This window comes from Eubalaena glacialis, chromosome 16 (genome assembly GCF_028564815.1).
Source record: "Eubalaena glacialis isolate mEubGla1 chromosome 16, mEubGla1.1.hap2.+ XY, whole genome shotgun sequence".
Classification (NCBI taxonomy): Eukaryota; Metazoa; Chordata; class Mammalia; order Artiodactyla; family Balaenidae; genus Eubalaena; species Eubalaena glacialis.
The window spans coordinates 84,041,320-84,060,734 of record NC_083731.1 but is presented as its reverse complement, the minus strand read 5'-3'; the positions used below and the strand labels follow the sequence as shown (position 1 = coordinate 84,060,734).

Genomic DNA, 19,415 nt, shown 5'->3' with positions numbered 1-19,415 from the left:
GAGTTCACAGTATTTTCAAGTTTCCCTTTTTGATTTCTTATGTCCCCATGATTATTTAGAAATGTGTTTTTTTAGTTTGCAAATATTTGGGACTTTCCAGAGATCTTTCTGATTTTATTTCTAATTTAATTCCATTGTGGTTGGAGAACATACTTTGGATGACTTGAATCCTTTCAAATTTATTGAGACTTTGTCTTATGACCCACACCAAGGGCTGTCTTGGTGAATCTCTCATATGTGCTTAAAAAGAATGCCTTTTCTGCCGTTTCTGTGTGGAATATTCTACAGTGTCATAGGTCAAGTTTGTTGATAGCATTGTTCAAGTATTCTATAGCCTTACTGATTTTCTGTCTACTGTTCTATCAGTAATTGAGAGAAGGTTATTGAAATCTCAGCGTATAATTGTGGACTTGTCTTTCTCCTTTCAGCTCTATCATCATTTTGCTTTGTGTATTTTGAAGCTGTGCTATTAGGTGCATAAATGTTTAGGATTGTTTATCATTTTGATGAATTTCCCACTATCATTATGAAATGACCCTCTATCCCTGGTAATATTCTTTTCCCTGAAATCTACTTTATTCAATATTAATAGTGCCACTCAGCTTTCTATTCATTTCAGCATGGAATACCTCTTTCCATACTTCTCCTTTTCATCTATTTGTCTCTTTATATTTAAGTTGGTTTTTTATAGGCAGTTTGTCATTGGCTCTTCCATTTTTATCCAATCTCAAATCTCTACCTTTGATGTACATTTAACGTTATTGGTTTGATTGGGAGTAAATCTACCATCTTGCTATTATTTTCTATTCATCCCACATGTTCTTTTTTCCCCCTATTTTACTGCCTTCTTTCACATTACTTATTTTTTATGATTCTGTTCCTCCCCTTGGTTGATGTATTAGCTACCTATATCTTGTTGTCGTGTTATTTTAGTGGTGGTTTTAAGGTTCAGAGTCTACATCTTTAACTTTACACATTCTAGGTTCAAGTGGTATTATATCACTTCACATATAGCATAAGTGTTACAACAGTATGCTGCCATCTCTCTCCTCCTGGCATTTGTGCTACTGTTAGCAAACATTTTCCTTCTACGTATGTTCTGTGTATAAACCCACACTACATTGTTATTTTTGATTATCAGCACTCAGTTTTCTTCTTAAGCAAAAGTCTTTTAGATTTACTCAATGAGTTCTCACTGCTGGTGCTCTTCATTCCTTTATGTGGATCCAGATTTCTATCTGGTATCATCTTTCTTCTGCCCGAAGGATTTCCTTTAAAATTTCTTATAGTGGAGGTTTCCTGGTGATAAAATCTTCCTGTTTTTGTTTACCTTCATTTTTTTTTTTTTTGACATCTTTATTGAAGTATAATTGCTTTACAATGGTGTGTTAGCTTCTGCTTTATAACAAAGTGAATCAGTTATATATATACATATGTTCCCATATCTCTTCCCTCTTGCATCTCCCTCCCTCCCACCCTCCCTATCCCACCCCTCTAGGTGGTCACAAAGCACCGAGCTGATCTCCCTGTGCTATGCGGCTGCTTCCCACTAGCTATCTATTTTACATTTGGTAGTGTATATATGTCCATGACACTGTCTCACCCTGTCACATCTCACCCCTCCCCCTCCCCATATCCTCAAGTCCATTCTCTAGTAGGTCTGTGTCTTTATTCCCATCTTGCCACTAGGTTCTTCATGACCTTTTTTTTTTTTTTTTTTTTTCCTTAGATTCCATATATATGTGTTAGCATACTGTATTTCTTTTTCTCTTTCTGACTTACTTCACTCTGTATGACAGACTCTAACTCCATCCACCTCATTACAAACACCTCCATTTCATTTCTTTTTATGGCTGAGTAATATTCCATTGTATATATGTGCCACATCTTCTTTATCCATTCATCCGATGATGGACACCTAGGTTGCTTCCATGTCCTGGCTATTGTAAACAGAGCTGCAATGAATATTTTGGTACATGACTCTTTCTGAATTATGGTTTTCTCAGGGTATATGCCCAGTAGTGGGATTGCTGGGTCGTATGGTAGTTCTATTTTTAGTTTTTTAAGGAACCTCCATACTGTTCTCCATAGTGGCTGTATCAATTTACATCCCCACCAACAGTGCAAGAGTGTTCCCTTTTCTCCACACCCTCTCCAGCATTTATTGTTTCTCGATTTTTTGATGATGGCCATTCTGACTGGTGTGAGATGATACCTCATTGTAGTTTTGATTTGCATTTCTCTAATGATTAATGATGTTGAGCATTCTTTCATGTGTCTGTTGGCAATCTGTATATCTTCTTTGGAGAAATGTCTATTTAGGTCTTCTGCCCATTTTTGGATTGGGTTGTTTGTTTTTTTGTTATTGAGCTGCATGAGCTGCTTGTAAATCTTGGAGATTAATCCTTTGTCAGTTGCTTCATTTGCAAATATTTTCTCCCATTCTGAGGGTTGTCTTTTTGTCTTGTTTATGGTTTCCTTTGCTGTGCAAAAGCTTTTCAGTTTCATTAGGTCCCATTTGTTTATTTGTGTTTTTATTTCCATTTCTCTAGGACCTGGGTCAAAAAGGATCTTGCTGTGATTTATGTCATAGAGTGTTCTGCCTATGTTTTCCTCTAAGAGTTTGATAGTGTCTGGCCTTACACTTAGGTCTTTAATCCATTTTGAGTTTATTTTTCTGTATGGTGTTAGGGAGTGTTCTAATTTCATACTTTTACATGTACCTGTCCAATTTTCCCAGCACCACTTATTGAAGAGGCTGTCTTTTCTCCACTGTATATGCTTGCCTCCTTTATCAAAGATAAGGTGACCATATGTGCGTGGGCTTATCTTACCTTCATTTTTGAGAGATACTTTTATTTTGTTCAGAATTCAAGTTGGCATTATTTTTTTCTTGAGGTATTTAAAGATGTTGTTCCACTGTCTTTTGGTTTGAATGGTTCCCAATTTAAAATGGACTGTCATCCTTATCTTTATTTCTCTGTGCCTATGTGTCTTTTTCTTCTCTGACTGCTTTAAAGATGTTCTCTTTATCACTGGTTTGGAGCAAATTGATTAACTATAACTTGGTGGCATTTTCTTTGTGGGATTGTTTTTTTGTGCTTAAGTTTTCTTGAGATTCTTTGATCTGTGGGTATGTAGGTTTCATCAAATTTGAAAAACTTTGCCCATTATTTCTTCAAAAATTTTCCACCCTAACAGCCTCATCTCCAGGGACTCCAATTATGCATATGTTAGGCCCCTGGTAGTTGCCCCACTCCTGTCCAAACTGATACCCTGTTCATTTCTTTCAGTCGTTTTTCTCTGTGTGTTTAATTTTGGCTAGTTTCTGCTGCTATATGTTTGCTAATCTTTTCCTTTCCCTTTTTTTTTTAAAAAGTAACACCCAATTATTAGTTCTATAGGCCACAGTTCCGCAGGTCACACATCCAGGTGTGGCTTCATTGGGTTCTCTGTTCAGCGTATCACAAGGTTGAAATCATGGTTCAGCTAGGCTGAGTTCTTGAATAGAGGCTCTGGAGAAAAATCCACTTTCAGGTGCATCCAAGTTGTTGGTAGAACCACTTCATTGTAGTTGTGGGACTGAGGTCTCTGTTTCCTTGCTGGCTGTCTGTAGGGGCACTTTTAGCTCTTAGGGCCCCCTCATTCCTTGCCATGCAGCTCCCTCCATCTTCAAAGCAGTAATAGTGTGTTGAATGCTTCTCAGGCCTCAAATCTCTGACTTCCCACTCTGCAACCAGTTGGAGGAAACTCTGCTTTTAACAGGCTCGCCTGATTAGGTCAGGCTCACCAAGGATAATCTCCCCCTTTGTATATAATGTTACATAATCGTCATATTCACAGATTCCACTCACACTCAAGGGCGTTTTGCAGGTGTCTTAGTCAGCTCAGGGTGCTATAACAAATACCATACTGGTGGCTCAAACAACAGAAATGTATTTCTCACAGTTCTGGAGCCTGGGAGGTCCAAGATCAAAGTACTGGCTGATTTGGCTACTGGTGAGGACCCTCTTCCTGGTTTGCAGATGGATGCCTTCTTGCTGTGTCATCATGTGGGGGAAAGAGGTCATCTCTCTCGTGTCTCTTCTCTTAAGACCACTAATCCCATTCATGAATGCTTCACCCTCATGACCTAATTACTTCCCAAAAGCACCACCTAAGAATACCGTCATATTGGAAATTAGAGATTTAACATATGAATTTTGGGAGAACCCAAACATTCAGTTCAAAGCAGCAGGATATGTATGCAAGGAAGCAGAACACTGGAGTCCAGATTACCACAGGGGAATTTCACACCAGCTTTGGTGAGTAGAAACCTATGTAATGGATAATGGACAGACCTGGGGGCACAGTATTTCGGTTCCAGCCTCCCCTCCTTGCTTCCTTCATCCCTCTCTGAGGGTGACTCTCCTTTCTTCAGATTACTGGGTACCAAAGAAGAAAGTGAACTGGACCAGTGGTGCCTATATCAGGCCTTGAACCTTCGACTGTCATCTGGATGAGGAGGGGCTGGTGAAGTTGAGGTGTGCTCCCCTCCCCTGCTGATCTGTAGATTGGCTGAGGACAGTCACTGTATTTTATGTCATCAATCCCATCCCCAAAACAAAGCAAGCCATAACAACAAAATTCCCCTGACCTGCGTACTTCTGACCCACTTCTCTCCCCACCTTTGTAGCCAGGCTTGGGAAAGAGTCTTCTGTAATCCCTGTCTTTGTCCCTTTGCTTACAAGGGGCTCCTCCCCTCGCTGCCGGCTAGCGCCACACCCCACCCCACCCCGCCCATTCCACTGCCCTGCAAAGGCCACAAGTGACCTCCTGGTTATTAAGTCTAAGTGGACATGTCCTGTTCCTTATCATATCTCTGTGGCATTTGGCATTATTGATCACTCCCTTCCTGAAACTTTCCTTCCTTCAACTCTGTGACACCAATTCCTACTAGCTCTCTTTCCTGCATCTGAAAATGCTTACACTGAGTTGCCTTCACTAGAAACTCTTCTGCAAATTCTAAAGGTTGCCAGGTTGCTTGGCCCAAAAGAACAGACTGAACCAGGTTCAAATCCTGGCTCAGTAGCTCACGTGATGAATGACTTTGGACAAATAACATAACTTCTCTGAGTCTCAGCTGCTTCTTTGGTCAAATAGGAATTATGTCTGTGCTGCAGGTCCTGGGGAAGGTGAGTGATAACACATGTAAAGCACCAACATATCAGACCTGTTACCCTTCCATGACTCTAAGCTTCTTGATAACAGAAACCATGTTTTAAAGGGACACAGGACATTCTAAGGCAGCTGTTTTGACACTGGCATTTTGATAAAATGGCAGCAAAATGCCCCCAGTCCCCATGTCCAAATGGGTCTATCAAAACATTCTGATTGAGTTTTTTTGTTAGCTGAACTGTAATTCACATACTGTGAATTTCATCTTTTTAAAATGTACAGTTCAGTGGTTTTTAGTATATTCACAAAATTGTGCAGCTGTCACCACTACTTCCAGAACATTTTCATTTACCCCCAAAAGAAACCCACACCCCTCAGCAGTCACTCCCCATCCCCTGCTTTCCCCAGCCCCTGACAACCACTAGTCTACTTTATGTTTCAGGGGTTTGCCTATTCTGGACATTTCATGTAAGTGGAATCATATAGTATGTGGCCTTTTCTATCAGTTTCTTTCATTTAGCATGTTTTCGAGGTTCCTCCATGTCAAAACATGGATCAATATTTCATTCCTGATTTTGTCTAAATAATATTCCATTAAATGGATATATCATATTTTGTTTATCCACTCATCGGTTGATGGGCATTTGAGTTGTTTCCAACATTTGGCTACTATGGGTAATGCTGCTATGAAAATCCATGTCATTAATCTTTTCTTATGCAGTGTCTAATCTACTCTTAATCCCATCCAGTGTATTTTTCATCTCAGACATTTGAGGTTTTAATCTCTAGAATTTTTATTTAGGTCATTTTTTTTGTCTTCTTTGTTTCTACTTGACATATTCAGTCGTTCCTCCAGCTTCTTGATATATGGCATATAGTTACAATAACTGTTAATCATAGGTGTCATTTCTTGGCGGGCTTCAATTGATTGCATTTCCTCCCAATTATGGGTTGCACATCCCTGCTTATTTGCATGCCTGAGAATTTTTTTAGCTGACAGACAATGTGAATTTTTCCTTTTTGGGTACTGGATTTTTTTAATCCTGTAAATATTCTTAAGCTTTGTTCTTGGGTGAAACTATGTGACTTGGAAAGAGTTTGAGCATCTTGGGTCTTTCTCATCAGCCTTGTTACATGGTCCCGACTAGCGATCAGTCTAAGGCTGATTTTATCACAGCACCAGGGCATGACCCTCCCAGGTGTTCTGATGCCCCGGGAATTGTGAGGTTTTCCACTCTACCAGTGGGAACAAGAACTAATCCTGGCCTCCTGTGAGCTCTTGGGAGTGTTCCCTCTAATCCTGCTTGGAATGCTTTCCCTGGCCTTGGACACTGGCCTCACAGGCTGCACTGATCAGACTTGTCCAGATACTCGAGGGGTCCCTCTGTGTGTCTCCATCTGTCTCTGTCCTCTTGACTACTCTGACCTGTAACCTCTGACCTCTGAACTTCCCGAGCCCCCAGCTCCACCTTCCCAACTTGGGGAAGCCACTAGGCTCCCCGTGGGTTTCCTGACTCTCTGTGCCATGGCCTGGAAGGGCACCCAGGCCATAGGGTCAGGTGATTGTAGGGATTGTAGGGGGCACCTCATTTGTTTTCCGACTCTGGGGATCACTGTGCTTCATTTCCTAACATTAATGTCTTGAAATCCACTGACTTACATATTTTGGTCAAGTGTTTTGGGTAGTTTCAGATGAGAAGGGAAATCCCATCCTTCATCTTGGCCAGAAGTAGCTATAATTTTTAATATAAAAATTAAGCAATTGCTAGAACACTATTAAACCACGATTTTTCACCCTCAAAGAAAGGAGGCATTCAGATTTACCTTCATAAATAGCACTTGTACTTCTGGTAAATAAGAAGAGATTTCCTGAAGATGAGAATATTTTACGTCAATTTTTGTCTAGAGCGTGGATTATAGTAACAGATTTTTCATAGTTGGCTTTGGAAACTCTGGTTGTAACATCCTTTTGTTTTCTCTCTCTTTTTCTATACATCAAAATAGAAAAGTCTGCTCTTTCTTTGGAGTGGGAAAGGTAAACCTCTTCTTTCTAGGGTACTTATTATATGGCTGGGCGCTGCCCAATTTAGTAATTCCTGCCCTCACCCGTGCTCGGAACTGGCCGGAAGGAAATTTCCTACCCTCATGCCATCTACCCTTCACCTTTCCCCACCACTAACCAAGTCCAGGCAAACAAGTGCCAGTGCTAAGTAGAAGGTAGTGTGCTGCTGGGCAGATTTTTCTGAAATAAATTTAGATCAGTTTAAGAAAAATAAAGCCTGTCCAGGACCACAAAGAATTTGGCCTGGGGTACTCCCTGGGGTGTCATGCTGGTGCCAGGCTGCAAGAAACGGACTCCCTCTCTGTTAGGATGTGGACCAAACTCATGAAGTGCTTTTCCTTAAGCTGGAGGGCTATCAAAGTTGTGTCCTTTCATTCTTTTCTTTCTTGTCTACAAGTGTTAAGGTCATGGGCCTTCTCTGAGATTATAAATATGCAGGTCCCAGTGCTGCACTGTTTGCTTGTTATCATGTCAGTTAAGCTTCCAGCTTTAAAATTAAACCAGGCTTTTCCATCCATTAGAATCCTCTGGATAGTGACCAGATGACTGCAGATGAATTTTTAATGTTCTCTTTCCATTTTGAAGGGTCATGTTCTTGCTGGCGCTCAGCCTTTGCACGCAAACTGTTTGCATTCACCTTTGTAAGAATATAAGGTTACTCGCTCTTTCCTCTGGGTTGTCAGCTGTCACTGGGACCATCATAGATTCTCTCTGCCCCTAATCAGAGTAATGCAACCAGTAGGATGTGACTGGGGCAAGACTGAGATAATGGGAGAATGTTCTAGATTTAGGGTATGCCCCCAAACCCGTGAGATCTGTCAGAGATGCTGCAGAGTGGATCAGCAGTGCCCTTGAGTGGTGAGAGCCCCGGCGAGGAATCAGAATACCAGAAACCCAGACGTGGCCGGGCCCCTCCTGACGCTTGCTTGCCTACTGGCAAGGGCAGGACCTCGTTCCTTTGCATGTCCACTGGGCCGTGCATGTGTCATTCACAGAGCAGGTGCTCGGTAAAAGTCGTCAGATATTTTGGTCCCCACAAAACACACGACATGAAGTGCACATGTGAAATCGTCTCTGTCTGAAGGTCACCGCAAGACACTGGTCTAGGTATTTCTGTTCATATATTTCACATCGAACACTTGCATTGGGGATAAGCCTCATTAACAGTTGGGAAGTTTACAAGGGTCAGAGAGTAAAAAACTAGTACTTTTACTCGTTCATTTCATTTAACGACTCCCAAACCATCACTAAGCCCCATTTTGAAGGTCTGTGTTTGTTTTTTTGTTGTTGTTGTTTTGTTTGTTTTTTGAATTTTATTTATTTTTTTATAAAACAGGTTCTTCTTAGTTATCTATTTCATACATATTAGTGTTTATATGTCAATCCCAATTTTCCAATTCATCCCACCAGCCCACCCCTCACTTCACCCCTTGGTGTCCATACGTTTGTTCTCTACATCTGTGTCTCTATTTCTGCCTTGCAAACCGGTTCATCTGTACCATTTTTCTAGATTCCAAATATATGTGTTAATATTCGATATTTGTTTTTCTCTTTCTGACTTACTTCACTTTGTATGACAGTCTCTAGGTCCATCCACGTCTCTACAAATGACCCAATTTCGTTCCTTTTTATGGCTGAGTAATATTCCATTGTATACATGTGCCACATCTTCTTTATCCATTCGTCTGTCGATGGGCATTTAGGTTGCTTCCATGACCTGGCTACTGTAAATAGTGCTGCAGTGAACATTGGGGTGCATGTGTCTTTTTGAATTATGGTTTTCTCTGGGTATATGCCCAGTAGCGGGATTGCTGGGTCATATGGTAATTCTATTTTTAGTATTTTAAGGAACCTCCATACTGTTCTCTGTAGTGGCTGTATCAATTTACGTTCCCACCAACAGGGCAAGAGGCTTCCCTTTTCTCCACACCCTCTCCAGCATTTGTTGTTTGTAGATTTTCTGATGATGCCCATTCTAACTGGTGTGAGGTGATACCTCATTGTAGTTTTGACTTGCATTTCTCTAATAATTAGTGACGTTGAGCAGCTTTTCATGTGCCTCTTGGACATCTGTATGTCTTCTTTGGAGAAATGTCTGTTTAGGTCTTCTGCCCATTTTTGGATTGGGTTGTTTGTTTTTTTTAATATTGAGCTGCATGAGCTGTTTATATATTTTGGAGATTAATCCTTTGTCCGTTGATTTGTTTGCAAATATTTTCTCCCATTCTGAGGGTTGTCTTTTCATCTTGTTTATAGTTTCCTTTGCTGTGCAAAAGCTTTTAAGTTTCATTAGGTCCCATTTGTTTATTTTTGTTTTTATATCCATTACTCTAGGAGATGGGTCAAAAAAGATCTTGCTGTGACTTATGTCAAAGAGTGTCCTTCCTATGTTTTCCTCTAAGAGTTTTATAGTGTCCGGTGTTACATTTAGGTCTTTAATCCATTTTGAGTTTATTTTTGTGTTTGGTGTTAGGGAGTGTTCTAATTTCATTCTTTTACATGTAGCTGTCTAGTTTTCCCAGCACCACTTACTGAAGAGGCTGTCTTTTCTCTATTGTATCCTTGCCTCCTTTGTCATAGATTAGGTGACCATAGATTAGGCGTGGGTTTATCTCTGGGCTTTCTGTCCTGTTCCATTGATCTATATTTCTGTTTTTGTGCCAGTACCATATTGTCTTGATTACTGTAGCTTTGTAGTATAGTCTGAAGTCAGGGAGTCTGATTCCTCCAGCTCCGTTTCTTTCCCTCAAGACCGCTTTGGCTATTCAGGGTCTTTTGTGTCTCCATACAAATTTTAAGATTTTTTGTTCTAGTTTTATAAAAAATGCCATTGGTAATTTGATAGGGATTGCATTGACTCTGTAGATTGCTTTGGGTAGTATAGTCATTTTCACAATATTGATTCTTCCAATCAAAGAACATGGTATATCTCTCCATCTGTTTGTGTCATCTTTGATTCCTTTCATTAGTGTCTTATACTTTTCTGAGTACAGGTCTTTTATCTCCTTAGGTAGGTTTATTCCTAGGTTTATTATTCTTTTTGTTGCAATGGTGAATGAGATTGTTTCCTTAATTTCTCTTTCTGATCTTTTGTTGTTAGTGTATAGGAATGCAAGAGATTTCTGTGCATTAATTTTGTATCCTGCAACTTTACCAAATTCATTGATTAGCTCTAGTAGCTTTCTGGTGGCATCTTTAGGATTCTCTATGTATAGTATCATGTCATCTGCAAACAGTGACAGTTTTACTTCTTCTTTTCCAATTTGTATTCCTTTTATTTCTTTTTCTTCTCTAGAACTAGAGAAGAACTTCCAAAACTATGTCGAGTAATAGTGGTGACAGTGGGCATCCTTGTCTTGTTCCTGATCTTAGAGTGCTTTCAGTTTTTCACCATTGAGAATGATGTTTGCTGTGGGTTTGTCGTTCGTATATGGCCTTTATTGTGTTGAGGTAGTTTCCCTTTATGTCCACTTTCTGGAGAGTTTTTATCATAAATGGGTATTGAATTTTGTCAAAAGCTTTTTCTGCATCTATTGAGATGATCATATGGTTTTTATCCTTCAATTTGTTAATATGGTGTATCACATTGATTGATTTGCATATATTGAAGAATCCTTGCATCCCAGGGATAAATCCCACTTGATCATGGTGTATGACCCTTTTAATGTGTTGTTGGGTTCTGTTTGCTAGTATTTTGTTGAGGATTTTTGCATCTATATTCATCAGTGATATTTGTATGTAATGTTATTTTTTTTGTAGTATCTGTTTCTGGTTTTGAAATCAGGGTGATAGTGACTTTGTAGAATGAGTTTGGGAGTTTTCCTTCCTCTGCAATTTTTTGGAAGAGTTTGAGAAGGATGGGTGTTAGCTATTCTCTAAATGTTTGATAGAATTCACTTGTGAAGCCATCTGGCCCTGGACTTTTGTTTGTTGGAAGATTTTTAATCACAGATTACTTGTGATTGGTTTGTTCATATTTTCTGTTTCTTCCTGGTTCAGTCTTGGAAGGTTATACCTTTCTAAGAATTTGTCCATTTCTTCCAGGTTGTCCATTTTATTGGCATAGAGTTGCTTGTAGTAGTCTCTTATGATGCTTTGTATTTCTGTGGTGTCCATTGTAACTTCTCCTTTTTCATTTCTAATTTTATTGATTTGAGTCCTCTCCCTCTTTTTCTTGATAAGTTTGGCAAAAGGTTTATCAATCTTCTCAAAGAACCAGCTTTTAGTTTTATTGATCTTTGCTATTGTTTTCTTTGTTTCTATTTCATTTATTTCTGCTCTGATCTTTATGATTTCTTTCCTTCTACTAACTTTGGGTTTTGTTTGCTCTTCTTTCTCTACTTCCTTTAGGTGTAAGGTTAGATTGTTTATTTGAGATTTTTCTTGTTTCTTGAGGTAGGATTGTATTGCTATAAACTTCCCTCTTAGAACTGCTTTTGCTGCATCCCATAAGTTTTGGATCGTTGTGTTTTCATTGTCATTTGTCTCTAGGTAATTTTTGATTTCCTCTTTGATTTCTTCAGTGATCTCTTGGTTATTTAGTAATGTATTGTTTAGCCTCCACGTGTTTGTGTTTTTTACGGTTTTTTTCCCTGTAATTCATTTCTAATCTCATAGTGTTGTGGTCGGAAAAGATGCTTGATATGATTTCAATTTTCTTAAATTTACCGAAGCTTGATTTGTGACCCAAGATGTGATCTATCCTGGAGAATGTTCCGTGTGCACTTGAGAAGAAAGTGTAATCAGCTGTTTTCGGATGGAATGTCCTATAAATATCAATTAAATCTATTTGGTCTAAGGTGTCATTAAAGCTAGTGTTTCTTTATTAATTTTCTGTCTGGATGATCTGTCCATTGGTGTAAGTGAGGTGTTAAAGTACCCCACTATTATTGTCTTACTGTCGATTTCCTCTTTTATCACTGTTAGCATTTGCCTTATTTATTGAGGTACTCGTGTGTTGGGTGCGTATATATTTATAATTGTTATATCTTCTTCTTGGATTGATCCCTTGATCATTATGTAGTGTCCTTCCTTGTCTCTTGTAACATTCTTTATTTTAAACTCGATCTTATCTGATATAAGTATTGGTACTACAGGTTTCTTTTGATTTCCATTTACATGGAATATCTTTTTCCATCCCCTCACTTTCAGTCTGTATGTGTCCCTAGGTTTGAAGTCGGTCTCTTGTAGACAGCATATATACGGGTCTTGTTTTTGTATCCATTCAGCGAGCCTGTGTCTTCTGGTTGGAGCATTTAATCCATTCACATTTAAGGTGATTATCGATATGTATGTTCCTATTACCATTTTCTTAATTGTTTTGTGTTTGTTTTTGTAGGTCCTTTTCTTCTCTTGTGTTTCCCACTTAGAGAAGTTCCTTTAGCATTTGTTGTAGAGCTGGTTTGGTGGTGCTGAATTCTCTTAGCTTTTGCCTGTCTGTAAAGCTTTTGATTTCTCTGTCGAATCTGAATGAGATCCTTGCCGGGTAGAGTAATCTTGGTTTTAGGTTCTTCCCTTTCAGCAGTTTAAGTATATCGTGCCACTCCCTTCTGGCTTATAGAGTTTCTGCTGAGAAATCAGCTGTTAACTGTATGGGAGTTCCCTTGTATGTTATTTTTCGTTTTTCCTTTGTTGCTTTTAATAATTTTTCTTTGGCTTTAATTTTTGTCAGTTTGATTACTGTGTGTCTCGGTGTGTTTCTCCTTGGGTTTATCCTGTATGGGACTCTCTGTGCTTCTGGACTTAGGTGGCTATTTCCTTTCCTATGTTAGGGAAGTTTTCGACTATAATCTCTTCAAATATTTTCTCGGGTCCTTTCTCTCTCTCTTCTCCTTCTGGGACCCCTATAATGCGAATGTTGCTGCGTTTAATGTTGTCCAGAGGTCTCTTAGGCTGTCTTCATTTCTTTTTATTTTTTTTCCTTTATTTTGTTCCTGTGGCAGTGAATTCCATCATTCTGTCTTCCGAGTCACTTATCCATTCTTCTGCCTTAGTTATTCTGCTATTGATTCCTTCTAGTGTGTTTTTCATTTCAGTTATTGTATTGTTCATCTCTGCCTGTTTTTTCTTTAATTCTTCTAGGTCTCTGTTAAACATTTCTTGCATCTTCTCAATCTTTGCCTCCGTTCTTTTTCCGAGGTCCTGGGTCATCTTCACTATCACAATTCTGAATTCTTTTTCTGGAAGGTTGCCTATCTCCACTTCATTTAGTTGTTTTTCTGGGATTTTATCTTGTTCCTTCATCTGGTACATAGTCCTCTGCCTTTTCATCTTGTCTATCTTTCTGTGAATGTGGTTTTCATTCCACAGGCTGCAGGATTGTAGGTCTTCTTGCTTCTGCTGTCTGCCCTCTGGTGGATGAGGCTATCTCAATTTACTAGTTTAACTGGATGGAAATCAGAATATTTTAAGCAACCAGAGTTTTGATTTTTTTTTGGAAAGAGACTAAACACATGTAACTTGACTCTGCCTGGCTGCAGACAGAGGTCAGTGGCATGTCTGCCTGCTTTGAACCTTTGACCTCCCCAGAAGCAATATAAATAGCACAAAGAACAGGGAAGGAGGTAATAAAATCTTCCAGCGCATGGAAGTGTCCTCAGGGGATGTGGCATGGCCCTCATTTGAAGCGTGTATGGTGGCTTTTCCGGAGAAGTTTGGGTGTAAGAGGTCAGAAGTGGGTCACCATCATCACATTCGTTCCAGTGCCGACCATGTGCTCCCTGAGCTCCTGTGATCACTGGCTCAGAACTTTTCTGTCCCGTGTTCCCATTTACCCTTTACTTCCTAAGCAGGTTTGTATTTAAGCTTCATCATGTGCTGGCTTTTAAGAAAAGACAGCAGAAGGAAGCAAAATCCTTTTTAATTTTTAATGAGCCAGGTGAAGCTGGCTGTGTGTCATTCATCTTCTTTCAACATAAGCTCTCTGTCCCCAGGACGGTGGGTGAGGCTGTGAGGCCATCCTTCCATACCGTCCTGGGGATGGTCTGACATATGGCGGACAGGAAAGTGAGTGACAGAATGATACTTCAGGGAATAACTGTAGGCATATTTGACAAAATCCACAGCACAAGAAAAGAATGCTGTTTTTAGTGAGGATCAGAGCTATGCTGCTGACAGTCAAATGATTATTAGTCATAGGCAGAGTTATATTTGATATATTGGGTTGGCCAAAAAGTTCATTTGGGTTTTTCTGTAACATCTTACAGAAAAATCCAAATGAACTTTTTGGCCAACCCAATATTTAAAAAGATGGCAGTACCCTTTTCTACTAAAAGCGATAGAGGACTTCGCATAGAACCTTGTTTCTCCACGTTTCCTTCCAATAGTCTTAGCACTGAGGCCTGAGCGTTTGTCTTTGCTGTGAAGTGCAGCCAACCTGTAGTCCCACGTAAGGACTGGTTTCATCAGGTGGTTTGGTGTCACAGTACGGCTAAACATTTGCTTGATATGTTCATACCAAAAGCTGATGTTCTCAGGGGAGCCGATGTCCTGGCTCAGAATGTCTGTTTGGTGGCCCCAGGAGTAGAAATGTGGACTGAGTATACCGGTGTTCAGTAGAACCCTGGAGTATTGAGTGTGTGAATAAAACCAATTTAAATAACAACACCAATATCAAAGTAAACACCAAGAATAGGATTTCACCAAAGCCTTTCATATTGGCTGTTTACAATATAATTGCTAACCTAAAAATAATGATGATGATGGTAATAATAATAATAACAGAGGATAAATCTGACAGCCAAAAACACAGGACAACATGAGCATTTAATAATATCCACAAGTTCAGAGGTAACTCTATATGTTATAGATTCCAATTAGCTTTAATTGACTGAGCTGGAAGTATGTTTTATTATTTCTTTAGATTTCTAAAAGAAGTGCCTTCTATTGTAATGGTGTCAGGCACCCGGTACCTCAACGCATTAAAAAACACTGGAGTGTTTTATAAAATCACCAGCCGCAGCAATAAAATGGCAAATGGTAATCCTGAAGAAAATCTGCCTTGGGTCTTAGACTGTGTCTTAGAATTTAATGCAGGCAGTAAAATTTCTCACATTTTGTCAGTAGTTATTTTTCTTTTGTTTTCAGTATTGAGGATGTTGGGATTAAGTATATATTAAGATTGATTTGCCTTCTGGAATGTTGTATACTCTTATGCCGTAAAGACAGTTTTAAAGAAGCAATAATTTCACGTTCTACTAGTATGGCTTATTCCATTAATCCATACTAGTTGAAGATATGTCATATGTGAGGTCGCATTCCAGTCTCTGATGATTTCTTTTATTAATTAATTAATTAATTAATTTTTGGCTGCATTGGGTCCTCGCTGCGTGCGGGCTTTCTCTAGTTGCGGCGAGCGGGGCTACTCTTCGTTGCGGTGTGCGGGCTTCTCATTGGGTGGCTTCTCTAGTTGCGGAGCACGGGCTCTAGGCGCACGGGCTTCAGTAGTTGCAGCACGCAGGCTTCAGTAGCTGTGGCTCGCGGGCTCTAGAGCGCAGACTCAGTAGTTGTGGTGCACAGACTTAGTTGCTCCGCAGCATGTGGGATCTTCCTGGACCAGGACTCGAACCCGTGTCCCCTGCATTGGCAGGCAGACTCCTAACCACTGCGCCACCAGGGAAGCCCTCTGATGATTTCCTAAAAGGAGGAAGATTTGATTAAAATTAGCATGGTTACCATTAAATTAACAATCAGAAGTATTTAGATCAATTAACCATCTTTTCCCCTTAAAAGATGAGGCCATTATGTGTTCTCAGGCCTGTGACTCTGCTGCGACTCAAGGTATCAGGTACTGAAGAGGCCACTGCTTTCTGATTTGTTCTGTATGTTACTCCCTGATATTTTGGAGGCAGAGCGGGGAGACGAAAGAACGGTGGAAACATTAAAGTTTATTCATGATTGTGTGGTCAGTGTCCCTGTCATGTCCTCTAGGATGTGATCTATTGGAGCCAAGGAAAGAATATTCTAGGGAGCATAAGTCCACTGGCCACCGCAGGGGCTCTCTGGGGGTGTCAGGTCTGTCTGAGCCTCATGCTAGAAGGACAGCCGATCCGAGGAAGACTCTTGCTTACCCGAGGGTCTGGGACCGTGATGCAGTGCTTGTCTCTGAGCTCTTTCCTGGGCCTTTACACCTTAATGCTTCAGCCTAGTAATCTCCTTAAAGCCTCCCCAACCCCAGGTGGAATTTCTGGTTCTTCCCTCTGTGCACCTCCTCCACACACACCCCTAACATTTGCCCGGCAGGAACCAGATCTCAGAGGCTTTGTGGGCCAGGTAAGGAACGAGCACTTTCTTCTCACTGCAGCGGAGCGTAAGGCGTGGAGGGAGGGGTCCACGCAGGCCGTGGGCTCTTTTCTGTTTATAAAGATCATTCTGGCTGCTGTGCAGTGAAAGATGAGAAAAAGCAGGGCTCCCGTTAGAAGGTGAGAGGTTATGGTGGCTGGGACTGGACCTTCAGCCGTGGAGGTGGTGTGAATGCTCACATGGAGGGCACGCGTGCTGTAGGAATTTAAAGCCAGAAATCCCTGCAGCAGAGGTCATCAGACATGTGACTTGAACCTGACATTAAAGAAAGGGCCGAAGGGAGGGAAGGGCGTGTAGGCATTACTCCCCGATGCCCAGTGAAAGAGTTGCTAGGTGTTAACTCTGACTCCGACCTGGATTGACTGATTGATTTCCCATTAGACATTTTCAAAGAGGACTCCCCTTGAAGAAAACAAAAACAAAAACAAAAAACACAACTGCTCCAATCTCTCTAAGCAGACCTAGAAGAAATGCAGGCAGCTAGAAGGAATTGGGCCATTTTGTCTGTTACTCTTTTTTCCAAGCATGAAACCTTGCACTTCAGACCACATCAGCAGAGCAATATTTTAAAAGTCCCTGTTTTTCATTTTTAACGCCTAAAATGGCAAATGATGGGCAGTTCTTTCTCAGCTACTTGATGGACTCCTTCCGTCATAAGGAGCGTTGTCACATTCGGGCTGAATGTTTTCTCACAGGTGACTGTTTTTCTTTCTAGGATACCCCAAGCAGAGGCCCACGGCCCCCCGCAACGGGGTCTCCCCCAAGCCGGACCCGCAGGCCCGAGAGGCCGAGCGGCAGCTGGTGCAGCGGCTGAAGGAGCGTTACGACCAGCAGGCGCGGCAGCTGGGCCTCGTGCAGGCGGAGCTGAGGAGGGCCGTCCGGGGCTTCGAGGCGCTCGCCGTGTCCACTCAGCTCTTCTTTGGGAAGGTGAGTCCACACCTGGTGAATGTTGAAGGGCTTTCGGTTTGCAGGGAGGACGGCGGTGGTGATGGTTATTTGCGTGTGTGTTTCAGCTCGAGTTTGGGGTTAGAGACCAGTTTGATTTGCAGGTCACACAACATCTCCGCCAGCATCGCGTAATGTTTTGGGTGCCAAGTTTAGACTTGAGCGTGGAAGACATTAGTCTGGGAAGAAAGATTCATAACCTGGACTGCAAAAGGGAAAATTGTGTAAAAAAGAAGGGAAAGGGTATAAATGAACGTTTTGAAGGTGAGGTCTTGGAAGAGAATGGAGCATATGCTTGTTTGCATTTTAGCCCCGAGATGGCCAGGGTCTGAAATGTCTACACCTTTCAGTACAGAGGGAGCCAGGGCCACAGAGCAGTGCCACTTTGGCTGTTGAGGGGACCTGGAAGGTGCCGGGCTGGGGCCTCTCCTTGGGGCCATGCTCACAATGCACGTGGGACAGCATGGGGTAGGGGCGTCCTCCCTGCCCCCTCGGTTCTTCTGACAATGCAGAGAGGCTTGATTTCCTCAGCCTGAGTGTCCAGAGGCTCCTGGGCCACCCGGACTCCGAGTCTGTTACCAGCTATGGTGTAGTTTGGCTTTCCTGCCTGTGAATGTGAAAGGGCGGTGGTGGGAGCGCGGGTCTGTCTGACTTTGTGCGTTCCTGCTCCACCCTGAGGTGGCCAAGGCCTGTTTGGGGGAGAACTTGAACATTTACCTTTGAGGTTTAAACATTATGAGTTAGCACATCAATAACCCGTAAGGCATTCGTTTCATGTATGGACCTTCTGGGATCTGTAAATGAAAGTAAAAATGCTATATAAATGCCCCCCAACTAAGAAAATGAACTAACTAAATCTCTAACTAATTTAAAGAAGAAAATCAGTAGAATAATAACCAGCACCATGCCCACTGGTTTTCTTTATTATCTGTACCTTGAAGTGTGGAGGGCTCTCTGACCTTTGATGATAGCCTGCAGCCTCTCTTGCCCCACAGTGTAGAAGCCTGAGCTGTCCTGTTCTGTTGTTGTTTCCTTTTTTGCTTAAAGCTTTTGGCCCAAAGAGCTAATTACCAAGTTATTGTTGTGATGAAAGACAAGACAAACAGGTTTCAGCTTTACCAATAGTTTCTGCCTCTTCCCTGATCAAAATGTTAACACCAGCAGTAAATGGCCAATTTGAATTTTATGTCTTCCCTTCTGGTCTAGTACCACTGGGGTCAACCTTAAAGAGCTGCAGTTGCTGCGTTCTCACCCCTGTAAGAATTAAAGTTACAAACACATTTTTGAGGTGCCAAAGGGGCCAGACTTGCCATGGTAAATATTGAGCATTTTTCTTATTAGACAAAGAGTGACGTGTTTTCCGTTCTTCATCTGGTTGTGTATTTTCCACTGATTGTGAAGTCTTTAATAAAGAGAGGAAAACAGCGTTGTTCGTTGCAGTTCAGTGATAACATTTACTTTGTAACTGTGCCCGCTCTGGGATTGCGCCTTCCATGCATCATCCAGCTTCATAGCAAATCCTTGATAAGGGTTTCGTGTGGATAGATATGCCAGCAGACATCGAATTAACACATTGGTAACATGCGCTGTGTTTTCAAGTTGGAACTTTTGGACCCCATTTATGGCATCATGGCAGAGAAGAGAGTTCCTGTGTTGAATAAGGGTCGGTTCCCTGTAGCGATGCATTTCTAGGCCCCAGGAATATTCCTGTTGGCCCATGGACCACGAGTTTTATTTCTCTGCAGCATACACATGGCTCTTCAAGCAGAGACCCTAAAGGGCAGGTGATTTGTAGCCATCTCCATCAGACCCCCCTACTGGCTGGAGCCGCACTCGGCATGACATTTCAGCAAGATGGATGGTGGGCATGAATTTCATTTTCTTTTCAGTAAATCACAACCAGCAACTCCAGACAGGCCTCCCCAATGACCATGGCATTTCACCTCCCACA

General features: G+C 41.3%; 1 protein-coding gene across 1 annotated transcript in view; it reads left to right on the top strand.

Annotated features, from left to right (window-relative positions):
• The window catches only part of MTUS2 (microtubule associated scaffold protein 2), a 318,132-nt gene that overhangs the window by 185,574 nt on the left and 113,143 nt on the right, over window positions 1-19,415 (top strand). Inside the window, exon 6 of the mRNA XM_061170836.1 lies at window positions 17,235-17,446. Within this exon, the coding sequence (XP_061026819.1) occupies window positions 17,235-17,446 (212 nt within the window). The remainder of the gene's footprint in view (window positions 1-17,234; window positions 17,447-19,415) is intronic.